Raw genomic sequence first — 13,180 nt, 5'->3', positions numbered from 1 at the left:
GTCTCCGATTGATTTTCTAGGTTGTGCCAGTTTACGAAACACGTGGCAAACGACCGTACCACTACGATAATCCTCTTCATCTGCCACCACTACTGTAATGACTATTCCTAACGAGCGTGCATGCGATATCTCTATGCTAAGAAAATGATTATACGGAGAAGTAAAACGGCAACGTCAAAAGTGCAAGGTCAAAGGGCGGGTTTTCCGTTTAGATGGCTGTTTATTCTTTCGTATTTTATATAATTACAGTTACTATATCTGTAAACTTTTTTTTTCTTTTTTTTTTTTCTTCGAGTGCCGTTATCGTATACCCGTCACAGTAGCATTCTCACGATACAAAGATACGACTTTGGGAGATTAAATGTAACTGTAATATCTTAGCTCGTATAAAATATCCCCCGGTTTTCTCTCCCTTTCTCTCTCTTTCGTTCTTTCTACACGATCCACAAGTCGAAACCCCAAAGTTAAAACCCTCTAATGCGACGCTCGGATCGCAATTTAAATTGTAAAAAAGATCGACAAACACTACCGACAACAGAAAAACGCGAACGAAAATTTCACGATGTCTCTCTCCTTGCTCGTAGGCGCACGTGTAATTACATGCGATACAATCTTGCACACGTATATATATGCATATGCATATATGTGCATTATTACCATACAGGTGCGCTATATATGCGTTCCGAGAGTTAATGTTGAAATATTTATTAATATGTTATTAAATTACACTAATGAGCGGTGAGAAAGAAGTTTGTTGGGGTAGGTGGGGAGGGGGGAGGGGGTAGGGCGGCACAGTGATCGTTGCCCGCGCGGAATCTCGCTAGAAAAGGAAAAGAAAAAGGGGACTCGATCTAAGTTTTCACGCGCGCACTTCAAGAACGGAGAACGGAACGAAAGAGACGTGTGGGTGAGCGACATTCTGAGATTGTGGAGTTATTAGAGGAATAGAAACGCGGACACGCCGTGTCGTAGCATGGCCGAAACGCATACATATACTTCAATTGTACACATTACAATTAGGCTAAAAAAAAAAAGAAGAGAGAAAACAAAAGAAACAGAAATCAAAGTGCTTACACTTTATAACCACCGTACACAATGGTATTCGACTTAATCTTCTCAAGATTCTCGGGTCGTCCCTTGTTGCGCACTTGAGTACGTACGTGCGCACGCACGCACGCACGCACGCACGCAGGCAGACACGCACGCACTCGATAAAGACGTTTAAGATCGATGCTAATTCGACGAATTTATCTAAAGTCGAAGTTTTTTTTTTCTTTATGCTATTACGAATAGCGTCGAGCAATCGTCGCGTCCTTTCTCCCTCGGTAAGATTAACTACAACAAAAAAGAAGTAGAAGAGGAAAGAGAAAAGGTCAGGCGAAGAGACTTTGTGCAACTCCGCGCGACAGGAGTTGACGATGGTCCATGAGAGAGAGAGAGTGTGTGTGTGCGTGAGTGTATGTGTGTGTGTGTGTATAATGTGTGTTTTGTATGTAGGATTTTTTTTCTTTTTGCATTTTTCTTCCTTCCTCTGTCTGTTGGTATAAACTGAAACTTCCATGTACGCGCTCTTATGCTCTCCGGTAATAAGTTTATTTTCCGCAGTACCCGGACCGCAAACCGTTAGATGTTTCTGCAAAACAAAAGATTGCGATTGTCTCTTTCACTCGATCGATCCCCTCCCGACGACTCGTGCCCGCTCCAGGTCGGTTCCTCACGTCAACCTCACTATCTCCCTCTCTCTATTTTCTCTCTCTTTCGCTCTCTTGTTGAATATCGCTTACTTTGGTTAGAGGGACGCAAAATACAGTTCTCAGCAGCAGCTCGACTTCGAGGATTCGATTGGACGTCCGTGCTCTATTTTCACCTTGTTGGCCGGATCGCTCGCTCCGCTCGATGGTGGGCCCACTCTGAGTTTGATTTCCGCGGCCATTGTCATAAAAGCTTGCTCTACGTTCATCGCATTCTTCGCCGAGGTTTCCAAGAACGGTATACCGAGCTGATCCGCATATTCCTGTTCGTAACAACAAAATGGCACGGTGTTAACAGAGATGAAACTAGAATTGAACGATACGAGATCAGCTAGCGAGAGACACGCGCGCACACACAGAGAGAGAGGCATGGCACCTCGTTGCTTTACCTTGGCCGTTGTGTAGTCGACCACTTTTTTCGTGTGTAAATCACATTTGTTGCCGACTAGGAGCTTATTGACGTTGTCACATGCGTAACGGTCAATCTCCTCCAACCACTGTTTTACATTGTTGAAAGTCTCCTGATCCGTGCAGTCGTAAACAACGATGATACCGTGGGCACCGCGGTAATACGAACTCGTGATTGTCCTGAACCGTTCCTGACCCGCCGTATCCCAGATCTGCAGCTTTATCGTCTTCCCATCTAGATCGATGGTGCGGATCTTAAAGTCTACGCCGATGGTGCTGATATAACTCTCCGTGTATGTGTCATCGGCGAAGCGCAGCAGCAAACACGATTTGCCGACGCCGGAGTCCCCGATTAGTAGTAATTTAAACAGGTAATCGCTGAAAGAGGGAAACAGCCAGCTGTGTACAGGCGCGTCCAGTGTTCGCGGAGAGAGAATCGCTTTATCGCGAGCAGGGTGCGAGGGAGGGGAAAGGATTCTTTGTTTCCGAGTGAAAACTTGGATCTCCGGATCGGAAAGCAAAGACGCGCAAGCTGCTCCGACGAGTGTTCCGCGAATCGGTTTCTCGCGCATTCCAAAGTTCGCCGATTCCGTCTCCGATCGGTGGGAGAGGGGGTAGGGGGGCACGATCGATATCGAGATCGAGAGACGAGGATCGCACGGGAGCGACACAAAATACACCAAGGCGATACTCACACACAGGAGAGCCGAGTGCCGTGCAAGTAGCGAAAGAGGGCGGAGGGAAGAGCGGGAGGGGAAGGTGAATCTGTCAGACGGCGGAGAGCGAGGGATGCTTTTTTCACGGCTCCTCGGAGGAGTCCATCCCCCGTGCGGAAAAAGCGTCTCGTTGTGCCGCGCGCGCGAACGTCCACGTCGATAGGGACGCGCGCGCGACGATGCGTCTGTCTGTCTGTTGGTCGGTCGGTCGGGGATCCGCTTATGTCTGCGCGAGAAGGTAGTTTACTCACTATTCGGGATTCATCGTGGACATGCTACGCCGTGAGAACGCGTTCGGCTGACGGCTCGTCGTTGGATTAACGGCACGCGCGGAGAATATCGGGCCCAGGGCTGTGACCGCTCCTCGGTAGTTCGCAATTCCACGATGCGCGCCCACGGGGAAAGCGCGGATTCACGGCTCTGTGTAATACGACGACGGAGCTGTAACAATGGCGGTCACGGCAACTCCTCCCAAACCAGCGAATGAGACGTCCACCATTGACGTAATGCCAGAATGGCAGCAGGTGCTGTTTCACTCCCCCACCGCCGGCCGCCGTGACTCCAGTCGATTCAGGCGCGTTCACGCGCGACTTTCTGCTCACCCGCCGCTTCCCGTCGTCTCCTTCGGCACTGACGTTTCCTTCTCGGCCGGGCGGCCTGGAAATTTCACTGCTTCGATTCGATGTATGCCCATACATTCAGGATATTTTCAGAGAGGATGAAGAAACGCCTTTCGTTCGACACGTTAACACGTATTAAAGACGGTTCTCATCAATAACGAGGTCTCGATTTTCGAAGCGATATTTTCACTGGATACATTTGTAAACTCGTGTGCCGAATGTAAATACGAAGAAGAGAACTCGATGAAGTTTTTTTTTAATAATTCATTACTCGTGACATCGTGATGTGATGGTAGAACGCAAATGAAATACAGCCACTCATGGAAAGCAGCCTTGAGACGTGATTGTAGAAACGGCAGGCAATGATTTCTTTTTGCATATTCTTGAGAATATTTACATTAGATATACATACAAGTGTACGCTTGGTTAAGAGATATAGAACAAAATATAGTTTAGCAATTACGATAATCACACGTCTGTCCCACTCTTTGCTTTTTTCTAACTGTGACGTCGCTCCGGATTAATTCCATTTATATAAGTCATCATATTTATACATATCCTTTTTATACCCACACATATACGCGAAAGTTTAATTGCTACGGTTGATATTTAATTAACCAGACAAAGTTGCATCATATGTGTCTCTATTCGACTGTTAATCAAATTTGATATATTTTATGGAACCAGATTTTTGGACCTTGTGAAGTGTCTGATATCTTATTGTTTTATATATAAAGTTGAGTAAGGAAGTGGTAAGTAATTGAATTACTTCAATGCATTCCAAGAAATGACAAGAACGCAATAAATATGCAATATTTATCTTCAGATGCAGCTGTACTTTGATTGTCTACATAAAGTTATTCTACAAATCTGACAACTTGCGCAAATGTTTGTACATAGAAGCAATATTGATGTCGTCAAATTTTCTTATACAAGCTCCTACTAAATTGCACTTCAGAAATGCTGATGGGGAAAAGTTAACCCTGGAAGAGAAAGGAAGCTCAAATGCTGACAACATCATAAATTTTGTTCTGCAAAGCAAGAAACGTTTCAGTATCAGCTTGTGCCTAGCATTTTTCTGTGCAACTCTGATTTTATGGATTATATCAGGAACTTCAGTCCTATTTGTCATATCAACATGTATTTTAACATTACAATATAAATTATTTCTTACATCTATCAAGCAAGGTAAATTATGATTCTCAGACCAAATCTTGGACAGAAAATGCTTTATAAGCAGTAAGGGAATTGCATCATTAACTAATTATTATGCTCGCAGATACATTGCTGGTTGTAGAATCTATAGGTGTACATATTGAGAGTAAACGGATATTTGGCATTTTTACGTCTACCGAATTCTTACCATGGGACACGGTGGAGGACATATTTATCGGTGAGGTCATAAAAGGGGTAAGTTTATGGCATTCGCATTTCCATCAAAAGAGGGACAAAGTAGTCTTACAAATAAATAGGCTTGGGGAATAACCAGTTACTCAGTTAAAAGTCAAGCTAAACATTTCAGCAAAGGGTGCTTTACTGTCTTACAATTATTGTGAGAGAGTCGGTCGGCAGACAGGACTCCAGGAGGTTGGTTCCGCTGTTCCAAGATCTGCTGCCTCAAAGAAAATGCCTGGAATACATATACACACGCTTAGCCAACTTAATTGGGTCAACCAAGAGAAGGAGTCCCTCTTAACCGTGCCCGGCTCTTACTGGCTGTATTACAAGAAAAATATATACAAATTTATCTTTAAATATCACCGTACAGCGAAGTAAGACATCGCGATGCCATTATCTCGTCGTCCTCTCTTATTCGAGATTATTAATTGCGTTAATATTTTCAGAAACACCGCGCAATTTTCGTACGGAAGAGAATTATTTAAGATCATTCGAAGGATTATCAAATGCCATCCGACGCAGGGTCAGCAATTTCGCACGCAGCACCTCCTCGTCACTTACAGTATCCTTTTCTGATTACTTGTTATCTTTGTTTTCTTGTAAGGCCGATCTTTTATAAAATAAGACCGCAGAGAATCTCGATAATCGCAAATCAGTTCCTTCACTCTGCTGCAATTGGGAAAACGCAGGTTGTACGTCGTGGACACGCCAGGACAAGATGTTCGCGATACTGAAGTTCCAGCAACGAAGCAACGCCGCGGCATATTCACACGCGTTCGTGTTGACCATAAAGATCTGCACGGAGGAGGAGCGATCGATATTCGACTTGAGATATCCGATCGTCAGAGAAGCCAACGCGCTTGCTGCTTTCAACGATTCGGATGATGTCGCGGTTATTGACGAGAAGGCCACGAAAACTGTGATACAAGCTGCCGACAAAGAGCCTTCCAGGAAAAGCAGGGTGCATCTGAGCAAGAGAATCAATCAGATTTTGAAGCATAGCAAGGACAAGATATCGAACGAAACATCAGCGCCGGTAAATTCCACACTGCGGAATGACATTGTAGAAAAATCCACCGACGGTCGCGAGAAGTCGAACGGAAGAGTGAAAAATGCGACAACGTGTAGCGCAACCGAAGTGCTGCTCGTCGATGAACATAGCGCGGAACTTGGCGATGGTGCGATTAAGTCTACGGATTGCGACAGCAGAAGACCTAGAGGAAAGGACACGGAGGAAAGTTTCGTTGCTCAGAGGCAGGATCGGTCGAGGGCGGCGAAGAAGAAGGATGAGATTCAAGTTGAGCAGACGGACGTCGGTAAGAATGCGACATCGGGAAACGCAAAATCAAATATTTTCTTCACCTAAGCTTTCTTTCACAGGGACAATGTCGGACGACGTCGACGTCGAAAAACTATCGAATAAAAGCGACGAAGACTCAGGGTGGAAAGAACGCGTCAACAACGAAGCCGATGAGATTGTCGCTGACACCAGCAAAACACCGCATCGACCGCATTTCATCAAGAAAGACGGGGATAACGCGAAGCAAGATCGGGCGAGATCCACCGCCACGTCTTCGTCGATTCCCGACAAGTCGGTGCGGGATTCTCAGCAGGACACGTCAGACGTGAGCGAGAACGTCGTGTTGCAGACGGAAGGTGAGAAGGTCAAAAAAGAATCCACGCGGGAAGAAGAACGTGACGGGACAGCCAACAAGTCGGCAGACAAGCGGCTGGCCTCGACTCGCGCGGTCGATGATCGCGCGCAGGCGACCACTTACAGCAAATCGCACAGAACGCGCAAGCAAAGGAGCAGCCGGGAGTGCTTCGAGAGGAAAACCGTGGCGGACGACAAGCTGTTGCGCTCCTCCAACATCACGGATCTGGTGATGGAGGGTCTCATGTTCACCATCCGGCAGGGTCAAGACAGCGTGGCGGTGATCGAGCAGAAGACCAAGCTGGAGGTGGACGAGGTGCTGGAGAATTCCGAGAAGGCCGAGACCGAGGCCGGGGAGAAGTGTCTGCTGAACTCGAGCCTGCTGGGACTGGAGAACCTGGTGACCATGATCGACCCGCCGCGCGACAAAGACGAGCAGATGCAAAAGATGATCGGCAACAGCGCGTATTCGTCGCCGCTCAATGTCAACGACACCGCGTGTCGTCTCGACGATATTGACTATGTCGATGAAACGACGAACAAATCGAGCGTTTCTGATTACGAGCAGTGCAACATCGCGGACCGATTGAGCCCGGAACGTGGATTCTGTGGGCAGCAACAACGAGCTTGTTCGAACGTCGCGACGAACGACGACAGCTGCCCGACGGACAGAGACGCGATGGGGAAGAAAGAACGATCGATGGAATGGGAGGATGACGGTGAACGGAATGAGGAATGCGCGCAACAAAGTTACGTCGAAATAATCAACGAGGAAAAGAGAGAAGAAATCGACGAAGTGATATTGGAGGGCGAAGAGATTATCGTTCCCGAGGTATTTCCTTTGACGACACATTCACCCGAGAAGGCCGACGCAGGCCCGCCAAGTCCAGGGTTTTCGACGGACGAAATGGATGTCGAAGAGGTCGACAAATGGGACACATCCATGAAAGACCAGGACGAAGGTTCAGCGCCACCGTTTCGCCTTTCTTCGTCCAACAAGGTGCCTATAAGCGAAATCTCGACGACCTCTGAGAAGAGATCCAGCTCGGATAAGCGAGAGGTGAATGTCCCGAGGGTGATCTCGAACAAGACGATCACCGTCGACCAAATGCCACTGGCGCTACAGAAGATGCTGCGACACACACGCAGGTTCCCGCCGGCGACTGCCGCCAGCAGGACTCCACCTGCGCCCAACAACCAGAGGAAGACGCAGAGCGCGACATCTGCGGAGGATGTGATTTCCGAGACGAGCTCTTGGTCGGATTCCACGCCGATTCCACGTGATATCCGTTGGCAGCAGCAGCAAGCTCATTCGGATATCGCGACCAGCAACAGCTACTCGACGAACGAAGACGCGATAGAGAATAGGGAGCAATCAATGGAGTGGGAAAATAATGATGGTGAGCGAGATGAAGAATGCATGCAGCAAAGCGCCTCATCGATGGGAAATCGCGACGTGCGTCTCGATACCGCGAGCGAGTCTGTCATCGAGGTCGTGGATGATCTTGAGAAAACGAGGAACGAAGCCGAGGACGAGTCGCGCATGATGATCGATCTCGAGAACGACGCGGAGGCCAGCAACGACGATGTGAGACACACGGTAGGGAAGAACAGGAACGAGACTCGGCGTACCTCGCAAACCACCCTGTCCGAGGCGCGATACGACTCGCCGAGGATGCTTCAGGACATCACGGAGGACTTCTACCATGATTTGCACACGTACAAGAGCAACGCGATTCAGCAACGGTGCCTCCGGCAACGGCGCAGATCCATGAACAGTCCGGAGGACGTTAAGAACGGCAAAATGCGCATTGAGATGTTCAAGTTCATTCAGGACATGACGGAAGGCGCCAAGGTGGTGTTGAGGCGGTTGAATATGGATAACAAGGTCTAGTTCTTCATAGAGAGGAAAATAGAAGAGGATTTACCTCAAACGACCTGAACGTACGCGACACTGAAAGTGACCTTTAAGGTGACTTTCGCCAGACTGAGGTCGAACTGATCGATGAATGATAATAAGAATTGCCGACGACTCCAGTTTTGTAACTTGTCATTCAACAATATGAATACGACAAGTTAGTATCTGTCTGCGTTAGAGCAAGATGAAACAGCGTCCTTATCTTGAAACTTTTAACCGCGCGTTATACAGATTTTCGCGCGAACAAAATGTATTACGAAATAACTGCGCAGCGATACGTTAACAACAACGAAATTGTCGTTACGAGTTACCGAATAAGGGTGCAGGTAATACTTGACTGATACGGCAATTTTCAATCGTCGATCAGATCCATCAGAATTTGGTGGGAGTCACCCTAAAAGACCCTGAATACCCGCCTGAAGCCGGAGGACTCTAGCGTGCGAATGGCTCGTCATCCGCCCCGCTTCCATACTTTGCTGTATACTCTCGTGGACTCTCCGTACGACGACGTCCTGAAATACGAACGAACTGAGCGAGGGATCTTGGAATTTTTTTTTTCTACACACTACCTCTCGCTCTTTTTTAAGTTTATTTTTTATTTTTTTTACTTTTAATCGGAAAACGCGCGTTGCGCTGCACCGTCGGAAGTCACCGACGTTTCAGCAACTTTCGTGCTTGGACGGGAATAGAACTCGACCTTGTTTTGCTCCTTTTTCTTTTATACGAAACACCTTTCGTACGACTGACGGACGGGTGTACGAGTTGTAGAGAATCTTCCATAGTGAGCAACTCGCGTTGCCCCTCGCCGTGCACATTTCAGCACCCGACGGGAGAGTTTTCTCTCGCCGAAGACTCCAGCCGGCGACTAGATGGGCTGTCGTGACGTGGTTTTGTTATGTATTTTATCATGTAAACTGTTTAACTTGTAGGTAAACTTGTAGGTAACTGTTTAGCGGACAATATTTTAGCGTAGTCAGCAGTAACGGTTAAGATTATAATGTAAAACAATGTATACACTGTTGTAATATATGAACCTCACGGGGAAGGGGGATAACTTATATAGCGTCAGTTCTGCCGTGTTTTATCGCGCGATCTTCGTGCTCGGTGGTCCCGCATCGTCGTTCATACATGCTGCGATGCAATCACTTCTAGACGACGACAATCGACATTTCACAAGCCGGTTGCAGCACGTCGTCCTCTATTTGCAGCAGCTGGATCTCTCGCGATTCAACGAGGCCTCGCGCAGTCGTATCGAGTCGCGCACGCCGCCGTCGATCTTCGCGCTCAGCACTTTCTCCACCAAATAGCGCATCGCTGAATCTGCAAATTCGGTAAATCGCGCGATCAGTTTCCCCCGCAAGTCGCCCGTCGGTAAAACTGATCGAATCCGAATAAGCTAATCAACAATCGTCAACCTCCAATATTGAATTCGTGAATTCGCTCTGCGACTACCTACCGACATTGGTGTTGTTTTTCGCGGAGGTCGCGTACCAGGCGTCTATACCGTTCTCCCTGCAAAACTTAGCGATCTGCTCGTTGGTCACGGCGACCGATATGTCGCACTTGTTCGCCAGCAGTACGATCGGTATGCTCGACCCGTCCGACAGTGTAACCTTCTCCCTGAGATCGCACAGCCACTTCTTCATCGACTGAAAGGTCGCCATGCGTGAGATGTCGAATACGAGAGCCGCGGCCACTCTACACACAGGTCAGATCAACGAGCGAGGAGTCGATCGATCAGTCACCAGTCAAAGTGAGAGAAAAAACGAACGAGCTAACGAACGATCGAAATCTTCAATATGACCCGGATTACAAATTATGCAAGCTTTCACACCGATAAATATAATACTGTAATATAATACTAGAACGAAGTGTCTATATAAGCAATCTTCGAGACTTCGAAAAGCGCTGTAACTCTTCTACTTGGATAGTTAGAATAGGATCTGCGTCTCACACGCGATTGGCCTTAAGGAACATAATTAAAGCTGTATTTACGCGTATTTGTAATAGACCCTCGTCATGTATCCAAATCTCTCGTGGCCGGCGATATCCCTGAAATTCAGAATCGAATTATCCTTCTCTCCTGGTTTCCCCGTTTATGCGCGATACAGAATTAAAATAAGGGAAAGAAGAAGATTCGAAAAGGCGAAAGAAACAGAATAAACAGAGGCGCGATAAAAATAGATAAGATAGAGGCGAACGTATCGACAGTACCATAGCTGCAAGTTTATTTTAGTGTGTGGATCCCAATCGAGTGATTTTATCGCAAAATCGGCGCCTATGGTAATCTTGTAATTCGAGGAGAACTTCCCTGCAAAAGATAGTTTTTCGGTGTGGCGCCGGCGTGTGGATTAGCGGCGGTCACGCAGCTGCGGCGGCCACGTGTTCTCTTAGAGCGGATCAGCCGGCTTACGTATCTTATTTCTTCTTCCCCGAACTTATACGCGCCCAATGATCTCTCGCGAGCGCGACTACGACGTTTCTCGAGACGTTTCACGCGGACGCACGACGTTGACCGGTCAACGGGTGGTTCTCGCGAAACGACTCTCGAATCGATAACAAACTGAGAGAGCGAGAGAAATCGCAGTTACCTTCCGTGTATCTTCTGACCAGCGCGGTTTTGCCTGAAATATAAGTGTAGAAAATCATCTCTGTTGAAAGTTGAAGAAAATAATATACATGTTAAGATTCTTTAAAAGTGGCCCAAGATTTCAATAACATCTCGCAAAGTTCTACGAATACTTCCCAAATTTTGTCAAACTTTTCGCAGACTTCGAATACTTGATACGGAGAATTTTCACGAGAACTTTGTTTTTTTCGCAGTTCTTAAGGTGATTCCGAGATCTTGCGGAAAAATTTGTAAGAAATGTTTCGTGTGAACGAAAGTCTGATCTCTTATTATTTCTCCCTGTAATAAATACGTGTGACTCATCGAGCAGACACGTTTATACAATCGGCAAAAGTGGAATGATTATCGCAGATTAAGTCCGCCTATCTTATCGCACACCGAAGAAAATGTAACAATTTCTATAAGCGTCAACGATACGTTAATATCGGCGCGCTTAAAAATCATTCGTTCGCTGAGTGACGCGTTATTAAAAAGCGCATAAACGGATTCACCGTCACTCACCGACACCATAGTCCCCGATGACGAGGAACTTGAAGAGATGCTCCTTCTGACCGAAGTTCGATAGAACGAGATCCGAGTCTCTCCTGGACCTCCGTGAGTTCATGTTTGCCGACGTTCGATCCACTCGTCGCATTTTATCGCGCCCCGTGCGACTCGCGCAACACTTGGCCGTATCGACGGCGAGAAATGATAAACAGAAGATGACGGACGACTGACCTCAGGGGTCGACTTTTGCCGTCTACTCGCTTCCCCACGTTTGCGCTCGTATCAGCGCTGCCGCGCTATCTCACCGTTGTACCGTCGCCGTAAGCATCGTCCGCTGACATTAATTAGGCTGCGGACGATGTAATAATGTATCTCCTCTCGCGTCGCGCAGGATGACCGCGTCTCGTTCAGATATTTCCCGTTTCTGATCCGCCAAGAAGCCGAAAGCTCGTCCTGTAAATGCCCGCTTGTCAAAATTGTTTTAATGTCCTAAGTATTATTGTAGAAAAAATACATACACACAGTAACGTACCGTAGCGCTCATCTTCTTTTCCTCAGCATCATTGGTTGTTGTTATTTATAAACAGTAGGCCTGCCGTTTATCTCTACCGCATTCCTGCGCGAATAAACTGAAACACGCAACCATTCGAACCTCCGGACATTTTTTTCGTCATCATTTCACACTCGGTGGTGGTCTCCCACGTTTCTTGAATTTATTCGGATTCTCGCTCACCTTCATATTTTTCTGAAATGAAAGATTTCGATCCTGCATTTAAAAAATGTCGAAACAAAAATGGGAAATGGGGGAGAGAAAAGGTGAGAAAAGGGTGCAGAAAATACATTCGAAGAACTTCCCGAAAAACGAAACTCCGGAATATGATGGGCTATCGTTGATCCTGCGTATCTCAGATTGATTTAGAATTTAATGCAAAATTTTGGATTAGCTGCAAAAGTAGCAAAAAAAAAAAAGGTTTTAAACAAACCCCGATAATTTAGCGGTAATCGGGGAAAATTTTCAAATTGAATTTCAAATTGCACGTTGCGTATTGGCTACTCGACAGCCAATGGGAGAATCGGTTTTGCGGAGACGACGTTGCTAACTGCAGTTCCTAGGACAACGAATACACTCTGTCTTCAGCTGCACATTTCATCGATTACCAGGTGTATGCATAAGTTTTTTCCGGTTTAACTAAGAGATGGCGCCAGCGAAAAGTACGCAGCGTATTAATTTGACACATACGTCATTTTGTTCGTCTGACATTTAAAATACAAACACACACAAGTTGAGTCCGCCAAAAACTAGCGTCTTTGTTTTATCGTTCAGTGATCATGTCGAGTTTTGTGCCTGAAAAAAAACATTTGCGGCACGCATTGCTTTTCTTATTTAATCAAAAGAAAAAGGCTGTTGAAAGTCATCGTTTGCTGGTAGAAACATATGGTGAACACGCTCCATCGATTAGAACATGTGAGACATGGTTTCGACAATTTAAAAATGGTGATTTCAATGTGAAAGACAGTGAGCGCTCTGGTAGACCACAAAAATGCGAAGACGAGCAATTGCAGGAGTTATTGGATGATGACTCAACTCAAACTCAACGGC

The 13,180-nt window shown here is 46.6% G+C and overlaps 3 protein-coding genes across 7 annotated transcripts; 1 reads left to right on the top strand and 2 right to left on the bottom strand.

Annotated features, from left to right (window-relative positions):
- Positions 1-966: 966 nt before the first annotated feature.
- LOC106742492 (ras-related protein Rab-1A) lies at positions 967-3,380 on the bottom strand. Of its 2 annotated transcripts, none has more exons than XM_014615463.1 (4): positions 3,127-3,380; positions 2,141-2,537; positions 1,785-2,014; positions 967-1,335 (listed from the first exon to the last, which is right to left on the bottom strand). In XM_014615463.1, exons 1-3 carry the CDS (start codon positions 3,147-3,149, stop codon positions 1,814-1,816), a joined length of 621 nt encoding a protein of 206 aa, XP_014470949.1. In that variant the 5' UTR covers positions 3,150-3,380; the 3' UTR covers positions 967-1,335; positions 1,785-1,813. The 2 variants fall into 2 exon arrangements, with proteins under 2 accessions (XP_014470949.1, XP_014470948.1); XM_014615462.1 differs by having other exon boundaries at positions 967-1,633; positions 3,127-3,378.
- A 96-nt stretch (positions 3,381-3,476) lies between these two features.
- LOC106742485 lies at positions 3,477-9,523 on the top strand. Of its 3 annotated transcripts, XM_014615453.1 has the most exons (8): positions 3,479-3,559; positions 4,183-4,247; positions 4,322-4,683; positions 4,775-4,905; positions 5,018-5,267; positions 5,340-5,455; positions 5,583-6,209; positions 6,274-9,523. In XM_014615453.1, exons 5-8 carry the CDS (start codon positions 5,122-5,124, stop codon positions 8,439-8,441), a joined length of 3,057 nt encoding a protein of 1,018 aa, XP_014470939.1. In that variant the 5' UTR covers positions 3,479-3,559; positions 4,183-4,247; positions 4,322-4,683; positions 4,775-4,905; positions 5,018-5,121; the 3' UTR covers positions 8,442-9,523. The 3 variants fall into 3 exon arrangements, with proteins under 3 accessions (XP_014470940.1, XP_014470939.1, XP_014470938.1); XM_014615454.1 differs by lacking the exon at positions 4,183-4,247 and having other exon boundaries at positions 3,477-3,559; positions 4,454-4,683; XM_014615452.1 differs by lacking the exon at positions 3,479-3,559 and having other exon boundaries at positions 3,633-4,247.
- On the bottom strand, positions 9,446-12,396 carry LOC106742491 (ras-related protein Rab-32-like). 2 transcript variants are annotated; one of them, XM_014615461.1, is made up of 7 exons: positions 12,099-12,396; positions 11,596-12,033; positions 11,057-11,089; positions 10,680-10,776; positions 10,461-10,517; positions 9,922-10,163; positions 9,446-9,785 (listed from the first exon to the last, which is right to left on the bottom strand). In XM_014615461.1, the coding sequence occupies exons 2-7, from the start codon at positions 11,726-11,728 to the stop codon at positions 9,664-9,666; spliced, it is 684 nt and encodes a 227-aa protein (XP_014470947.1). In that variant the 5' UTR covers positions 11,729-12,033; positions 12,099-12,396; the 3' UTR covers positions 9,446-9,663. The 2 variants fall into 2 exon arrangements, with proteins under 2 accessions (XP_014470947.1, XP_014470946.1); XM_014615460.1 differs by having other exon boundaries at positions 12,113-12,396.
- Between the last annotated feature and the right edge of the window lie 784 nt (positions 12,397-13,180).

This window comes from Dinoponera quadriceps, unplaced genomic scaffold, assembly GCF_001313825.1.
Source record: "Dinoponera quadriceps isolate SergipeBrazil2010 unplaced genomic scaffold, ASM131382v1 scaffold113, whole genome shotgun sequence".
NCBI lineage: Eukaryota > Metazoa > Arthropoda > Insecta > Hymenoptera > Formicidae > Dinoponera > Dinoponera quadriceps.
The sequence above is the reverse complement of the archived record's forward strand: the minus strand, read 5'-3'. Positions and strand labels throughout refer to the sequence as shown.

What these genes read in the sequence shown, in the direction of transcription:
- LOC106742492 (XM_014615463.1), bottom strand. Translation starts at nt 3,149, where the DNA reads ATGTCCACGATGAATCCCGAATA. An exon ending in TCCACGATGAATCCCGAATA is followed by an intron (nt 2,538 to 3,126) that starts GTGAGTAAACTA and finishes TCCCTCTTTCAG; the next exon opens with CGATTACCTGTTTAAATTAC. An exon ending in TCGACTACACAACGGCCAAG is followed by an intron (nt 2,015 to 2,140) that starts GTAAAGCAACGA and finishes TGTTACGAACAG; the next exon opens with GAATATGCGGATCAGCTCGG.
- LOC106742485 (XM_014615454.1), top strand. Translation starts at nt 5,122, where the DNA reads ATGCCTGGAATACATATACACACGCTTAGCCAACTTAATTGGGTCAAC. An exon ending in GCACCTCCTCGTCACTTACA is followed by an intron (nt 5,456 to 5,582) that starts GTATCCTTTTCT and finishes GGGAAAACGCAG; the next exon opens with GTTGTACGTCGTGGACACGC. An exon ending in AGTTGAGCAGACGGACGTCG is followed by an intron (nt 6,210 to 6,273) that starts GTAAGAATGCGA and finishes TTTCTTTCACAG; the next exon opens with GGACAATGTCGGACGACGTC.
- LOC106742491 (XM_014615461.1), bottom strand. Translation starts at nt 11,728, where the DNA reads ATGCGACGAGTGGATCGAACGTCGGCAAACATGAACTCACGGAGGTCC. An exon ending in GGTCAGAAGATACACGGAAG is followed by an intron (nt 10,777 to 11,056) that starts GTAACTGCGATT and finishes TATCTTTTGCAG; the next exon opens with GGAAGTTCTCCTCGAATTAC. An exon ending in AAAATAAACTTGCAGCTATG is followed by an intron (nt 10,518 to 10,679) that starts GTACTGTCGATA and finishes TCTGAATTTCAG; the next exon opens with GGATATCGCCGGCCACGAGA.